The sequence below is a fragment of the Trematomus bernacchii genome, unplaced genomic scaffold (assembly GCF_902827165.1).
Source record: "Trematomus bernacchii unplaced genomic scaffold, fTreBer1.1, whole genome shotgun sequence".
In the NCBI taxonomy this organism is placed as follows: Eukaryota; Metazoa; Chordata; class Actinopteri; order Perciformes; family Nototheniidae; genus Trematomus; species Trematomus bernacchii.
The window spans coordinates 17,197,905-17,212,466 of record NW_022987720.1 but is presented as its reverse complement, the minus strand read 5'-3'; the positions used below and the strand labels follow the sequence as shown (position 1 = coordinate 17,212,466).

The following is a 14,562-nucleotide window of genomic DNA, read 5'->3' as shown; positions in this document are numbered from 1 at the left end:
TATCTTTTAAATTGACAAACATCATATGTGTAATTCGTGGCACAATTCAAATGGGTTCGAAAGATAATCTTTCTCTCTCCATTGACTTCAATGCATAGCTTTTCCGAAATAAGGTCCCATGGAGGTCCACCTCTCTATAGAGAGGCGAAGTCCCTCCCCTTCCGGTTAAGCTCCAAAAATAAAAGTTATCTTTCGATCCCGTTTGAATTGTGCCACGAATTACACATATGATGTTTGTCAATTTAAAAGATAATTTTGCAACTTAAAAAAATAAATGTTTGCCGTAAAACTTTGAAGTAAGACTTTTTTTGTGTGAAACCGCTCAATGAACTACATCTCTGGTCTCGCACAACAACACACGTCACCAAGATGGCCGTCACTACTGTCTTGCCAAAACAAGGGATTGACTACCCTCACTATCACCACAATGAAACACGTCCAGAAGAATGTCATGCAAAGCTGCCTGCCTCCATTCTCCTTGAACTGCCTGATCTTTTTAATGTTCAATGTTAACCATTTGTGCAGATATCATGAAGTACAAAAGATCGCCGATGCTAATGTAGCATTAGCATGTCTCCCCCGGGGGCATCCAGGCTTAAACGGTGTATTATAGAATGATCACACCGGTGTGACAGTACTCTTCAAAGGTTTCACGAAATATGACTACTACTCTTACTGTTTAACATTTTGGGTTACTTCATGTTACTTCATGTTAAGGCTAATAAAAATGACAAGGCTAAGGCTGTAATGCTAACCAACGTGCTTGCTACTAGCTAGTTAGCTAACTTGATCCAGCCACTCCTGGTCCTTTCATCAGACGGGAAGCGAAAGAACAAGCAAGACCCATTGCTGGTATGATTACAACCTGGTACTAAGCACACAGGCATCTTGTTAAAGTTATCTTAGCTATCTCTTATATTTAGTGGAGGAAAACAATGATGACATCACTTACGCGACTTTGGGATTTGTAGTCTTTCTAGTTGCGTATAATTCATAGTCTTATATTTCAACAGTTTTACGACAAACTGTGACTTTTTTGACATGGAAATTATTTTTTAAGATTGACAAACATCATATGTGTAATTCATGGCACAATTCAAACGGGATCGAAAGATAATCTTTCTCTCCCCATTGACTTCAATACATAATTTTTCCGAAATAAGGTCCCATGGGGCGGAAGTAGATGGGCGGGACTTCGCCTCTCTATGCCTTAAAAGGGGAGCGGCCTCATCGATTGGAGCTTGAACACGATGCGGTACCGGAAACAAACTCTTTAATTGAATCTTATTTGCGCGCATCTTTTCCTACTAGGCTCAAAGTATTTATTAAGAGAACCACACATACAACCTGAAATTGCATCGGTGGAAGTAGAACCCCAACCTCTTCGAGATTGAAAGGAAAATGACCCCTTCTTGGGATGCAACTCTTCTGAAACTGATTGGCATATTTTTCTTCCATTCTGGTTTATCCTGACATATTCCTTTGCCTTTTACTTTTATTCTACAAAGAATGGGACTTGTGCCATTCAAAAAAGTGCCTACTCAAAATATAGGTAAGCTTTGCTGATTCAATAATAATATTAAAGGTGGGGGATGTAATTTTGGAGAAACCAGCTCGAGTGCGCTAGAATTTGAAAGTAAACAACCGGAAAAAATCTGCCTCTTCCTTCAGACTTCCTTACAGAGCACCTCCTCCAACACACACGAACGTGCACATGACCAATGAGGGCACGAGATAAGTTTGTGCACAGATGGAAGGCTGACAGGCAGGTAGGCCATCCAGTTATTTTAGCCGGGCCGGCTAAAATGATTGGTCGTGCTTTTTACAGTGCTACGGCTTCCACAGATTAATTTTTTTTATGTATTTATTGTCAAAACATTTAATATATTCATTGCTATCGGGATGTTAAGAGCATTCCATGGAATATAACAAAAAGTGTTTCTACATGTGACTGATTAAGTACTATTTTCTACAAACTACAATGGAGCCTGCATGTTTTCTAGTTGCAATAAAACATGCAGTGGTGGTGCTTAACAGTGTGTTGATAGCAACAATAACAGAATAAACTGTACCATGTACTTTGTGAGAATTACAGTGCATACCATCTTTAATCCAGTTTAATATGATTACAACTGTACACTCTTAAATATTTTTCTGTTAACATTAAACATAGTTTGATCATTTGCCCTGGAGCAGCCCTCTGGCTTTGTTAATGTACATGTAAACCAGCATCGTGTTAAAAAACGCTCAAGTCAGCATCTTTAAGAGTTTTCCTTAAATTTGCTGAATTTGCTGAGTTAGTGCTTTGCCTTAATTTCCAACCCAATAACAGGAGGTAAATTGTTGTTCCACATTTCGCCTGATAAGAATAATTCTCCACACTGAAGGTATCATACACATATTACGGCCTCTACTGAGAGTTCCTCAGCCCTAATCTGCACCACCAAGTAGAATGTGTTTACTAATTTAAAAAATGGAAGGTAAACAAACGGGCCCTTGATAGTTTAAAAGCATTGCATCCATAGCACATATTGTGAACGTTGAAAAGCAATGTGGTGTAGAAGGGACCTTCACGATGGAGATTACAATACAACAATTTGGATAAATGCTCCCACTGGACATCCAATGTTTCCAACTTTTGCAATTCAATTTACAGGAGGATATGTTTGGGTGGTGGTGTAGTATTCCACTTTCTCCACTGGGATGTGCTATTTCATTTTGGCAAAACCTTCACAGTAAGTAGTAGATGCAGTCCACACACAGTCTTTGCACAAATGTAAACCTAATCTGAGCAGATTCTTATCAGCACATAGCAAAACAGCACATTTAACAACTTTAAGTGTTTTCTTTAGAAAGCAAAGGTGCAGAGATTGATATCTCTTGCAAATGGTTTTAATATATTTGCTTATTAGCTAACACTACTCCAACACTTAATCTCAGGGTTTGATGTCATTTGATTCTGTAGAAATACAAAATGAAAATATATTATATCTAATAATCAAAAAAAGTCTTCAGGTATACAGTATATGAAGATACCTGTAATCTATATCTGTCAGAGAATACGCTTCCTGGTGTGTTTTTGCATTGTTCAACTTTGACAAAAATGAAAACAAAACTCAAGTGATTCTTTAACACAAAATGGTGCAAGATATGTCGTCATCTTATTTCAACACTGTCACTTCCCTTTCTGAGAATTCAGCTCAGAAACTATTCTTTCACACCTATATAAGGGAAATGACATTTAGCACACATAGTGACATTTAGTAGCCTACAGTGTCAGGGAGCTGCACACTGCATTGAAAAGTATATTCTAGGAATCTAGGTTATTGGTGGGAAAGAAAAACAACACAGGAAACTGAATTTGGTCCAATGTAAACTGAAAACACGTCATAAATTATTCATAATGTTAATAAATAAATCATGTTAATAAATAAATGTTAATAATAAAAGATCATTAAAATTCTCAGTAGAAATGTCTATGAACCGAAAAAAGGAAGTTGCTAAACTTAAAAAAGCAGATGTATACATATATTTGTTATGCTATGTTAAATATAACTTGCACTGTAACATGCAGTACTATGAGTTTCTGGAACACTGTCAAGGAGTTTTCTCTGAAATAAAGTATGGTTCATGATAAGCTTTCATTTACTTTTACCTTCAAAGTGCAAAATGTTTCACAACAAAATCAAAAAACATAGACTGAAGAAAATAGAAAATAACATCAATTAATAAAAGCTTTTGTATACAAAGTAGTTTCTGTTAAGATGCTAAAACTGTGCTTAAATGTTTAGCAGTGGCTTTCTGAAACTACATTTATAGTTTTGGCAAATATAAAGCACTGTGCCTCCTTTCTGCTTTGGGCCCCTGTAACAAAAGGGGAACCAGAAGGGGAAAATAAGGGAAATGGAATTTGTACAGTAAAACAGTTTTATGGGTTTACTGACTAAGTTTTCACAGTAAAAAGGGAAAAAAGACAGTTTGACCTTCTGTATTTATTATACTATTCAGGCCATCTTTCTCTGTCTGCTTCCATATCCTAATAGGAACTTGCCGATGGTCTGGCAGGATATAACAGCTCTGCCAGCCACTCCCTAGTGTGGTTAATAAGTTAAAAGGCTAGCATTTTGCTTAACCACCAGCCACCTACTGTATCGTCAATGTTTCACATATGGTGCAGTAGAGCAACAGGATCCAGTCCAACCGTATCCAAAACAATATAACAAGCTTTTAAGGTATATTTTTCAAGGTAGAGGAAGTAAGTTTAAAATATAGTCACCATTATTAAAGTCATTATAACTGGCTATGTACATTTGCATGTGAAAGGAGTCAGGACACCATTCGTGTACACTGCTGCAGCCACAAGGATGACATCATCAGCATAGCTTCTTTGGCAATATAAATGCACCTCAGACATTTGAACACTTTGAAATGACTAAGTCTCAGTGGACTCTGTAAGACAGAGGGGTTATACCAGACTAGTCAGTCTCCACTCTGACCTTTTTGTTCAGGGTTTGTCAGGAAGTTGTTGAGACAGCTGGGCCACATTGAGGTCCTTCCTCATTGTTTGAGAATTCAGAAGTAAACAAAAAGAAAACAAACACAGCCAACACAAAACATCCAAAACTCTATATGTACACTATCTTGATATGGACAGGAAAAAGGTTGTGAGATAACAGGATAAGCCCTGGATGGCTGCCATGATCATATGGCTGGAAATCACTCTTTCAACAAGAAGTAAACTGGAACAAGACACCATGGTTCAATCCGCCAACTCAAATGAAACAGGTTCATAATTTGAGTCCAGAGTATGTACAGAGGTGATACCGGGCTCAGAACTCATCACTCCTGGCAAGGATTCATCAAGCTCAGCACAGCTTAGTGGGCAGGGATCCCAACATCCTCCGCCAAAGATTATTCACATCATCAGAGACAGACAATAATGCAGATCCAATATGTGAGCCAGTGGCATCCATTGCTGTTAAGTTAAAACAGGCCTTTTTATTGTTGAGCGTGCTTCAATATGTTGCTTTGACTACAGTCATTTCTTTTTTGACCCCTTCCGAACACTTCTAGTTGTTCTGTAAATAAACAGTATTTTCTTGCCTTTTTATTTGATTTGCGTATGTGATTGCAAACTGTGTATTTGATGGTAAACTGTGAGAATAAGTGTGTACCCCAATCCTGGATGATTTATTACCATTCCCATCATGACTGCACATTGTGTGCTATGCGATGAACAGCTTTCATAGTTCATCATGTGCCGTAAGTGAGAATGCTACAGGGAAAAGACCCTATCTGGTGCGTTAGCTCGAGTTCCACCTTTTGTTCTTTATGCTCAGAATAAATATTGACTTTATAAAAATGGTGGTTGGTGATAGTGATTTTGTGTTTTACCGTGTTTCATGTTTTTATTCAGCCAGTTCCGATTTCCTCTCTTCACAGTTTGCTTTTTGATTCAGTCTTTGATTCATTTAGTTTTAACTCCACTCATCCACCAATGTATACATGAGCTAGCACCACTACACAGCTATAGGACTGAAAGCTACATTACTTATTCAAAACTATAACATACCGTTGTCATTGTTTTATATTTTTTAAATAACTTATCAAGATGAAATATTTCAGAACTGGAACACATTTCTTGTAAAAAAATAGATTCACTTTGAATATGTAAATTACAGGCCTATTTGCAGGCAGTTCTTCTTATAGGTCATGCTGATGTCAGTACATTCAAGGCCTGTCTGTGAGCATCTAAGTAACAAACTGCACCGTTCCCTAAGGCCTGTTGTCTGTCACCTCCATTTTCCAAGCACACAAAGCCCAAAGTCCACCCAATTGTTTAGGAGTGTAAAAAAAGGCAGTGAACTTTGGGACAGTGTATTAAAACCTGAAAATGACCTTACCCCGAAGCTGGAAATCAGAAAGTTGCTGAAAGTGTAACAATTGATTTTGTTTTATTATGTGGCTCTTTTAAGCGCTTCAGAATGTTCGGATTTCCTTCAGATTTTGTATCCCTGAGCCAATACAACCCATGAAAGACTGCAAAAGTAAAGTTACTTTTAGCAGGGGCTACACCTTGAGTCAAAAATGTGTGATGAAGGAAGGAACATTATGTTCCATTTCCTCTTCATTCATTTGTGACACTTTCGAACCTCAAGAAAAGATAGATTTGTAGCTTGCACTGTTTTTTGTTGCTTACATCTTATTTCTTCTATTATTAATAATTGAGTGCTCTAGGGCTGCCATAAGGGAGTGGAGACTTATAAAAGAAGTAAGTGTCCTTTGTTCTCTTTTCCCAAATGGACATTGTTAAAATTGTCTCAAACAGATGCACTCAGAGGCAAAAGCTATATACATGTCAATGCCATAGTACTGAATATCTGCTAATGGGAGGGTGTACCCACCAGCAGGACAATGACCAGTGGCATAAACTCCCCTTGACCCTTGTCTGTCCCACAGTCCAAAAGACGGGAAATATACAGGTAGAGGAACAAAGACAGAGAGAAGAGAGATAGAAATTAACTTTGCAAAAAACCTGTTAAGCAGCTGTTTCCTCTCACTATCACCCAACCAAAATAGGAGTTACTTTTTATGAACTGTAGTTGCTGTACTCCCCTTCAAACCTCTCTGTGTGAGAGGCATGATTCAGTGAAAGAGAGAGAGAGAGAGAGAGAGAGAGAGAGAGAGAGAGAGAGAGAGAGAGAGAGAGAGAAAGAGAGAGAAAAAAAAAACCCTCCCCAGAAAAAGTAGTCTACTCAGCATGTTACCCCGTTAGGAAGAAGGCAGATGTCATGGAGAGTGAAAAAGGAGAGGTCACGTATAAGATGAGAGACTAGTGATTCCAGCTGTTTGATTTTTTTGGTATTAACATACAGTATAGCTTTTTTCCTTGTCCATTAAAGGGACTGGTGGATTTCACTTCACATTTTGTCAGTAGGAGACGACAAGTGAGGAAAAAGAGCTGTTGGATCTACATGTAGAAGTTTCCAGTTTTGGATATCTGAACTTTTCTTATAGAGATCTGGACAGTGTTTCCTTTTTCACCATGGCGGGCAGGTGGATCCTCCTGATACTGGGTGAGTCACATCTGTCATCCATTTGCACAATAGTTTGGATGGAAAATCATCTGCTGAGAGAGTTTTTAAATGTTCTGTGCTCCGAACTAACTGGCTCAGAAACGTTTTACAATGAGTGTTTATCTATGCTTTCTATTGAAATCCAAGATAACATTTCAGACAAAAAACGGATTTCATATGAAACGTATACTATTCAACACACTTTATGCTGTAATTAAATAGTTATTTATGTTAACAATTGCTGCATTTGTTCATAAAGCGTTTACAAATTGGTGTTGAAGAGCTTTACAAGGAAATAAAAAATACAGTCACATGAAAACATAGACAAATCAGGAAATAACTGAAACAACAGACACACTTGTATTTCAACTTTTAGTTCAATGTTTTATTACTTTGTTTGAGAACTTTCCACCAAGACACAATCTGCCAGCAATTCTCCCTGGCAGAAATTGTAAAAGTGAGAAACTCAAATTCTCCCAGTACTTATTGGAACCTCTCTACAGCAGTCAGAGCCTGAAGCCTGAGTGTGTGAAAGAGCCCGAATGAATAAGGAGAAAGGAAAGACGTGTGACACTTTTCTTCAACAACTTAAATTATCTGGGCCCCACGGCACAAAGGACCTCTGTTCTTCTTCTTATAAGTGATATTTTTACACTATGAGCTCATCGCATAGCAACCACAAGACTTGCTTCACAGTCACACAGGAAGAAACCGTGTTGCCATGATACATCACAACACATCTGAAACCTGTCATAATGTCATGATCGCAATCGTGTCAAACCACATTTTTAATTTAGATGTTTCCTGTCCCAGATATGTACATCATAAAATCCCCTGCCAAAGAGAGGGTCAAAAATCACTTACGGATGTTATGTGTGTGTTCTTAAAGTGAATTTTATGTAAATTACTTCCTCCTTAAGTTATTTGGTAGTAAGTCTCTGTTCTCTAAAATTGCTAAGAACATGCTGTACTTCCCCACTTTCCAATACTATTCACTAGATCTAGCTTTTTTACTGGAAACTTTTTTCTTTGAAAGGTCTTCTTTCAGAGGTTTTTCCAATTACAACATATTTTTTAACCTCTGTTTTACTAGTCCCGCAGTAAACACTTGAGCTCTTGAATAATACAAATAATAATTGTTATTTCTTACAGTTTCCATATGCTGTACATATCACCAATCTGGTGTAATTTAGGCGACTACAGAGAGCTCTGCACAGTCGGAGGATGTGATGCTTTTTTAGAGCTCGTCCCATGCCAGCTGATGTTTCCTCAAAGGAAGCTGAGTTCTCCTGACACCCAGGTGTTGAATTTTAGGTTACAACGTTTTTGAGCAATCTGAGGAAATGAGAGTATAAATTAGGGAATAAACATTTTTTGCAGTCCTGCTTTAAAAGTGACAACATTTCTGGGGTCAAAGTGGTCATTGGTGTCACCATATCTATACGGAAATATTGAGAAATTATCGTTTTTCAAGGAGTGTAGATTAATAAGCATGAGTAGCAGATGTTGCATAAATGCTCAGAAGGGTGTGAACTTGTACACTGACAGTCACCTATTCTCATTTCAGCTCTGAACCTCTCCATTGTCATCGTCCTGTCAGAATCGGAATGCCGTGGCGGATTTTATTTGAAAAAAAAAAAATGCTATGGTATAAAAAACAAACTTCTTTGAACACATAACTCACTATGTATAATAGTAAATGATTTATAATATTATGTATAAGAAATGCATTTTATATGTATGACCACCTACACTTTTTTCTTAGGATAAAACATATCTTGTTTGCATCAATCCTCTTTTCAATTCATGTTTCCTTAATTAAGATACCGATGAATGTGAGTTTGATGAGGAAAATCCTGAAGGGCTATGTGTAAAAGATGCAGTCTGTCACAACACGATTGGCAGCTTCTACTGCAGTTGTGAGGATGGTTACAAATCCACATCAGGGGCTGCAAATTTCTCCGCAGCAACATCTGTCAAATGTGAAGGTAAGTTATCATGTAGGTTCAATCGAGGATAGCAGACACTCATTTTCAAATGTAACTGAAGTTTTACTGATGCAGTCATGTACCTAAAAAAGTCCTGTATGCAATTTTTACTTTAAGATATCAATGAGTGTTTGGAAGACGAAGGCCTCTGTGGACCTAATGCCTTATGTTTTAACACAATGCCACAATATTCCTGCATTTGTGAGGCTGGATTCATTTCCACTACTGGAATGGAAAGTTTTCGTAACGGTGACAACATTACATGTAGAGGTAAGATGATTATCAGTAAGCTACCCTCACATAAAGATAATACTGTGGGTTGTATATATAGCTGTTCTCTTATGTGTTTGAGGTGAAAACACATTGGTGATCTCACATCTTTTCTTATCTCGTTCCTGCACACATATATAGATATTGATGAATGTGAAGAGGAAGATGTTTGTGGTCAGAATGCAAAATGCATCAACACACAAGGCAATTTTAACTGTGTCTGCAATGCTGGCTTTAAACTGAAATCTGGTAATCAGGAGCAATGTGAAGGTAAGAGCTGTGACATACTGCAAACATATCATTTTAAAATCCAGTAATGAGTCTCATTGTCCCACAAACATGGAACCAACATTTAAAGTAATGTTCAATTATTGATTTTGTTTATTGTTTTTTTTTATCATTTTTGACATGGACGTTCAGGTGGACCAGGATATTAATTAGAATTGACTAAAACAAAGTGCAAAAATGTTCCTCTCCCTGGTTTGTCTCCATTTTAGACATATGTATGATTGGCACGTCAATCTGCGGAAATGGAACCTGCTACCATGGAGCCAGCGGGCATTACTGTACATGCCATGCAGGGTTCACTAACTATGGCCACAATGGGTCTCGCTGTACTGGTAAGAACACAGCAGCTCTCAACTATTCCAACATCCATCACATAACTGGTGTTTGCTCAGTAAATATATAAAAATAACATTTTCCTTAGTATAGGCATTCTCAATGCTATAGTCATCAGCAAACGCGTTTCATGATGCAAAACTTCCTGTTTCCTCAGAGTTAAACTGTGATGTATTCAACGATAAGATCAGTCTGACAGAGGTAACATCTGTTTTTATCACAGTTCCACTTGTATTTTTAAGGTCTATTTCCTGATACTATTGTTTAATTCTGCCAAAATTGCTTTCACAGGAATTTCATGATGCACATGATCTCGTGATGCAGTTAAAAGAAAGCTGTCTGGAGCTTGCAGTGAGTGAACATCCAAAAGAACTGGATGCAGAGGGAATACTCAAGGTATATTTCTGAGCATTTATAAATCGAAATGCAATTTGACAATGCAAAAAAAGTATTTTGTTCTGCAGAAACAACGGAAACAGGAAGTTCTGCACCCGTTGAAGCCCTGTCACATGGTGTTCAGATGTCTGTGCTATGTAGACTGTTTATGTTGATCTGAGTTGGTGTGCAGCCTGAAAGTCTGCCTCGACCCGACTCTGTCTCCTGTTTCTCCCGGCACACACTAATGTTGCTCCCTCTACCCCTCCTCTCCTGTGGCTGCAGCAACTGTTGGATGTGATCGACAAGCTCTTGTCCGGTGGAGCCTTCAAAGATAACAGGAAAGTCTCCATCTTTTTGACCGTGGTGGAGGAAACTCTGAGGCTCATAGCACCTTTCATTAAGGCCCCTTGGACAGCAATAACCTCAACTCACACAGGTACAAAGAAAACTCCATTAGGTTGACATCTTTTCTGATGCCGTGTATTTCAACAGCTGGTAGATTTATTTTGTGCTCAAGTCAACTACAGTATTCAACAGACAGTTGCAATGCATGTTCATAAACAATGTTATAATCCATCTGGATCCAGATTTGAAGCTGCTGGTAAAAAAGGGGGATGACTTTCCCCAGGGAACCAAGACTTTCTCATCCAAGGGAGCTCATCTGAATATATCATTGAAAACAGCTGCTGGAGAGCCCTCCTATTACCCTGGTAATCATCATGCATATGATTAACAGAAATGTAACCACTTTTATCAAGTTGTAGATAACTTATGTAATGTGATGAATAACCACCTAATCCAGTTTGATCCTTTTATGCTTCTGAAAGGCTTTACAACAGTGTCATCTCTGAGCTATGCAAACCTGGAAGATTCTGCAGATGGTTTCTTTAGCGGAATGAAACGTCAAGAGGAACAAAGCTATAAGATCAACTCCAAAGTCGTGACGGTCACTGTCAGTAACAGAAACACAAGCCACCTCAAAGAGCCTGTCATATTGACTTTCGATCATCTCAAACAGGTAGAAACTAGTTCGCCAATAAGGATGATGATTAATCCTTGCATGAAAATATTGTTTCTATAACAGTCATTAATCTACTTTGATTCACAGTCAAATGAATCGAGCCACACCTGTGTGTTCTGGGATTCTTCAAAAGAAGGAGGGTCATGGTCTGCTCGTGGCTGCAGTGTGCTGACGTCCAACCCTAATTACACCGTGTGCTCCTGCAACCATCTGAGCAGCTTCGCTGTGCTCATGGCACTCCATGAAATAAAGGTTAGCACTCTCATATTACAAAGCAAATCATGATGCCTATTATTCAGAGTCTACAAATGAAACATCAATCCATGTCTGTGTACTGTAATGTCTTCTCCGTCTCTCCCAACAGGACACGTTTGAGTTGCAGCTGATCACCTGGGTGGGTCTGTCCCTTTCACTTATTTGCCTGTTTATCTGCATCCTGACCTTTTCACTGATCCGCTCCATCAAAAGCCCAAGAACCACCATCCACCTGCACCTCTGCATCAGCCTCTTTATTGCCAACTTTATCTTCCTTGCAGGCATCTCTCGTACTGAGAACCGGGTAAATACAAACAAAATAACAGCTTGTACTGTCAAGATGGGTGCAGTAACATTTCTGATACCTTCGAAAACAGCAGAGTGATATACACATAACAGCACAGCTATTGAAGGATTTATGTGGATACTGATCGCCAAGAAGTTTCTGCACTTTTTTTCTCCCCATTTCTCAGCATCCTATATGTCCTTTTTTCGTTGCTGTCATCATGATCTTCATCTCCTTCTGCATCAGGTTGGCTGTGCAGTGGTAGCAGGGCTGCTGCATTTCTTCTTCCTGGCAGCATTCTGCTGGATGTGTCTGGAGGGCATACAACTCTTCAGAATGGTGGTCCTGGTCTTCAACACCAGCTTTAAAACCCTCTACATGATGGCAGGGGGTTATGGAGTCCCAGCTGTTATTGTCGCTGTCTCTGCCTTAGCTAATGCCAAGGGATATGGCACCAAGAGATAGTAAGTTGCCTCCACTTGTTTGATTTTTCCCCGAATACCAGGTTATGTTGACACCTCTGCTAAATAAACTCTCATTACTAATTGCAGCTGTTGGTTAAACCTGGAACTCATTTGGAGTTTCTTTGGTCCTGCCTGCGTCATCATTGTTGTAAGTAGAATTATTGAGTTGAAAGATGTCCTTCAAATTGACAAAGGGCTTCTTTTAAAAAATTAACGTTGTTATTTGTTGCCTTTCAGGTAAACATTTTCTTCTTTCTCATCACTGTGTGGAAGTTGGCGCAGAAGTTCTCAAGTTTAAACCCTGACTTAGACAATCTGCAGAAAATAAAGTGAGTGTGTGTGTGTGTTTGGAAGTGGTTGTGTGGAAGTGGTTGTGTGGAAGTGGTTGTGTGGAAGTGGTAGTGTGTATAAATATGGTAACATTTATTTGACATATATATTTGGAACAAAGTGCCCCAGATTTGAACCGTGTGTATCTTTGTTGCCTCCTGCAGGGTGTTCATCATCACTGCAGTGGCTCAGCTGACGCTTTTGGGCACCATGTGGATCTTTGGTTGTTTCCAATTTGAGGGGGGGGCCAATAGTCATATCATACCTGTTCACCATCTTTAGCAGCTTGCAGGGGTTTTTGCTCTTTGTCATGCACTGTCTGCTTTCAAAACAGGTTTGTCAAGCCTCCTCCTCTCAGAAATAGAAAAAACCAGGCTCTGCTGGTTTTTCTGGTGTCAAAACTTGATTTGTATTCTAATTTTAGGTGAGGGAAGAATATGGAAAGATCCTGTCCATATGCTGTGCACCTGGAAAGAAGAGTTACTCTGACTTAAGCTCCTCACACACCAGCAAAGCTCGTGTAAGCAGTTTGTAATATTTTACTTCAGTGTGTCTCATTTACGTAGTATCCAGAATTTTGCAGTACAAACTTAGTAATTTTAACAAAATGCAACATAGAAATGTTCATGTATGTGATAGTACAGTTTGATTTCTACTTAAAGTTCATTTTGCTACATATTTTAATAAAACACACAATCTAAAAAGAAAGAAGTTCTGGAAAATAGTTGTACCATTTGATAAATAACCTTAATTTCTCGCCAGGCAACCGTAAAATTAAGTCAAACATTTGCATGCATGTGGACAGCATAGTTCAACATTTGTTCTGTAATTAGATTGCTGAGGACACTTAATTTAGTTAAGTCATCGGAAGGTTACTTGGAAAGCTTCCTAAAGGCAAACACATAGTATTTTCCCATGGTTTGAAGATGACATGGTATTTAAGGAGATGTAAAATGAAGGGTGTCAGAACAGAGCTGTCCTGATAAAGAAAGAATATATACTGAAATGTCTGTTGTGACTCATCGGCATGTCTTTTTCCCGTTACTCAGGCATCCAAGAACACCCACGACACGGGGGAGTCTCGCATCTGAGGAGTTAACAAGTCTGATTTATTTCAAGAAGACGGCCATCTTAGATGTATAGCTTACTTTTGCCCTGACACGTGTAGTCAATGCACCAGCTTCATTGCAAAATTATGTAAATGCTTCTTTACATTTTCATGACTTTTTTTTCTTTTTGTTATTGAGTGGGTATTTGCATTTTAAGCTATTAAAAAAGGAAACGTTGACTAATTTATTTATTACAAATTAAGAAATAAGAAATTACATTCGACAGTCATATCATTAAATAAACTGGATGTTTTGATATTCAAACAGCACTTTTAAGAGAGAATTGTTGAAAATTGATCAACACCTGTTTTATCAGGTATATGTTGTATGGTACTTTATGCAACATGCAAAGACAATCTAAAAGATATTTCTTAGACAAGCACTTTTTACTGTGGAACTTATTATCTAAATATGACCACCACAAAGAAGGACGAATATTAGATTTTTAATGTATTTTTTGTGTATATATTGCTACCAAATTGAGTATTTATATTAAGTTACTGTATTTTATGCTCCATTTAGCGTGCTTTTACATGTTAAATGTCAACATTTTTATTTACTTAGTTCCAAAACCTGAATGTTCAGAGATAACTTTTGTATTTTTGTGTTTTACAATGTCATTTTCGTTTTAAGCACTGGTTTTAGCAGCAAGTTCTGATGTTAGGTCAAAAAAATGTATGTAGGCATGACTGGCCTTGAATCATTTGATGTAAAATATACAATAAAGATTTTGTGAACAAATAAAGGATTTCTTTCAAGTTTTT

At 38.1% G+C, this 14,562-nt stretch overlaps 1 protein-coding gene across 1 annotated transcript; it reads left to right on the top strand.

Moving 5' to 3' along the window:
• Positions 1-6,755: 6,755 nt before the first annotated feature.
• On the top strand, positions 6,756-14,543 carry LOC117493397 (adhesion G protein-coupled receptor E1). The gene is given in 20 exon segments (XM_034143934.1): positions 6,756-7,076; positions 8,644-8,724; positions 8,900-9,064; positions 9,182-9,334; positions 9,476-9,604; positions 9,832-9,954; positions 10,113-10,156; positions 10,247-10,351; positions 10,616-10,769; positions 10,921-11,043; positions 11,161-11,351; positions 11,442-11,606; positions 11,719-11,913; positions 12,142-12,359; positions 12,447-12,507; positions 12,597-12,688; positions 12,854-12,938; positions 12,940-13,023; positions 13,114-13,209; positions 13,739-14,543. Coding segments are annotated over 20 exon segments (2,337 nt in total). The 5' UTR covers positions 6,756-7,045; the 3' UTR covers positions 13,781-14,543.
• The last annotated feature ends 19 nt before the right edge of the window (positions 14,544-14,562 follow it).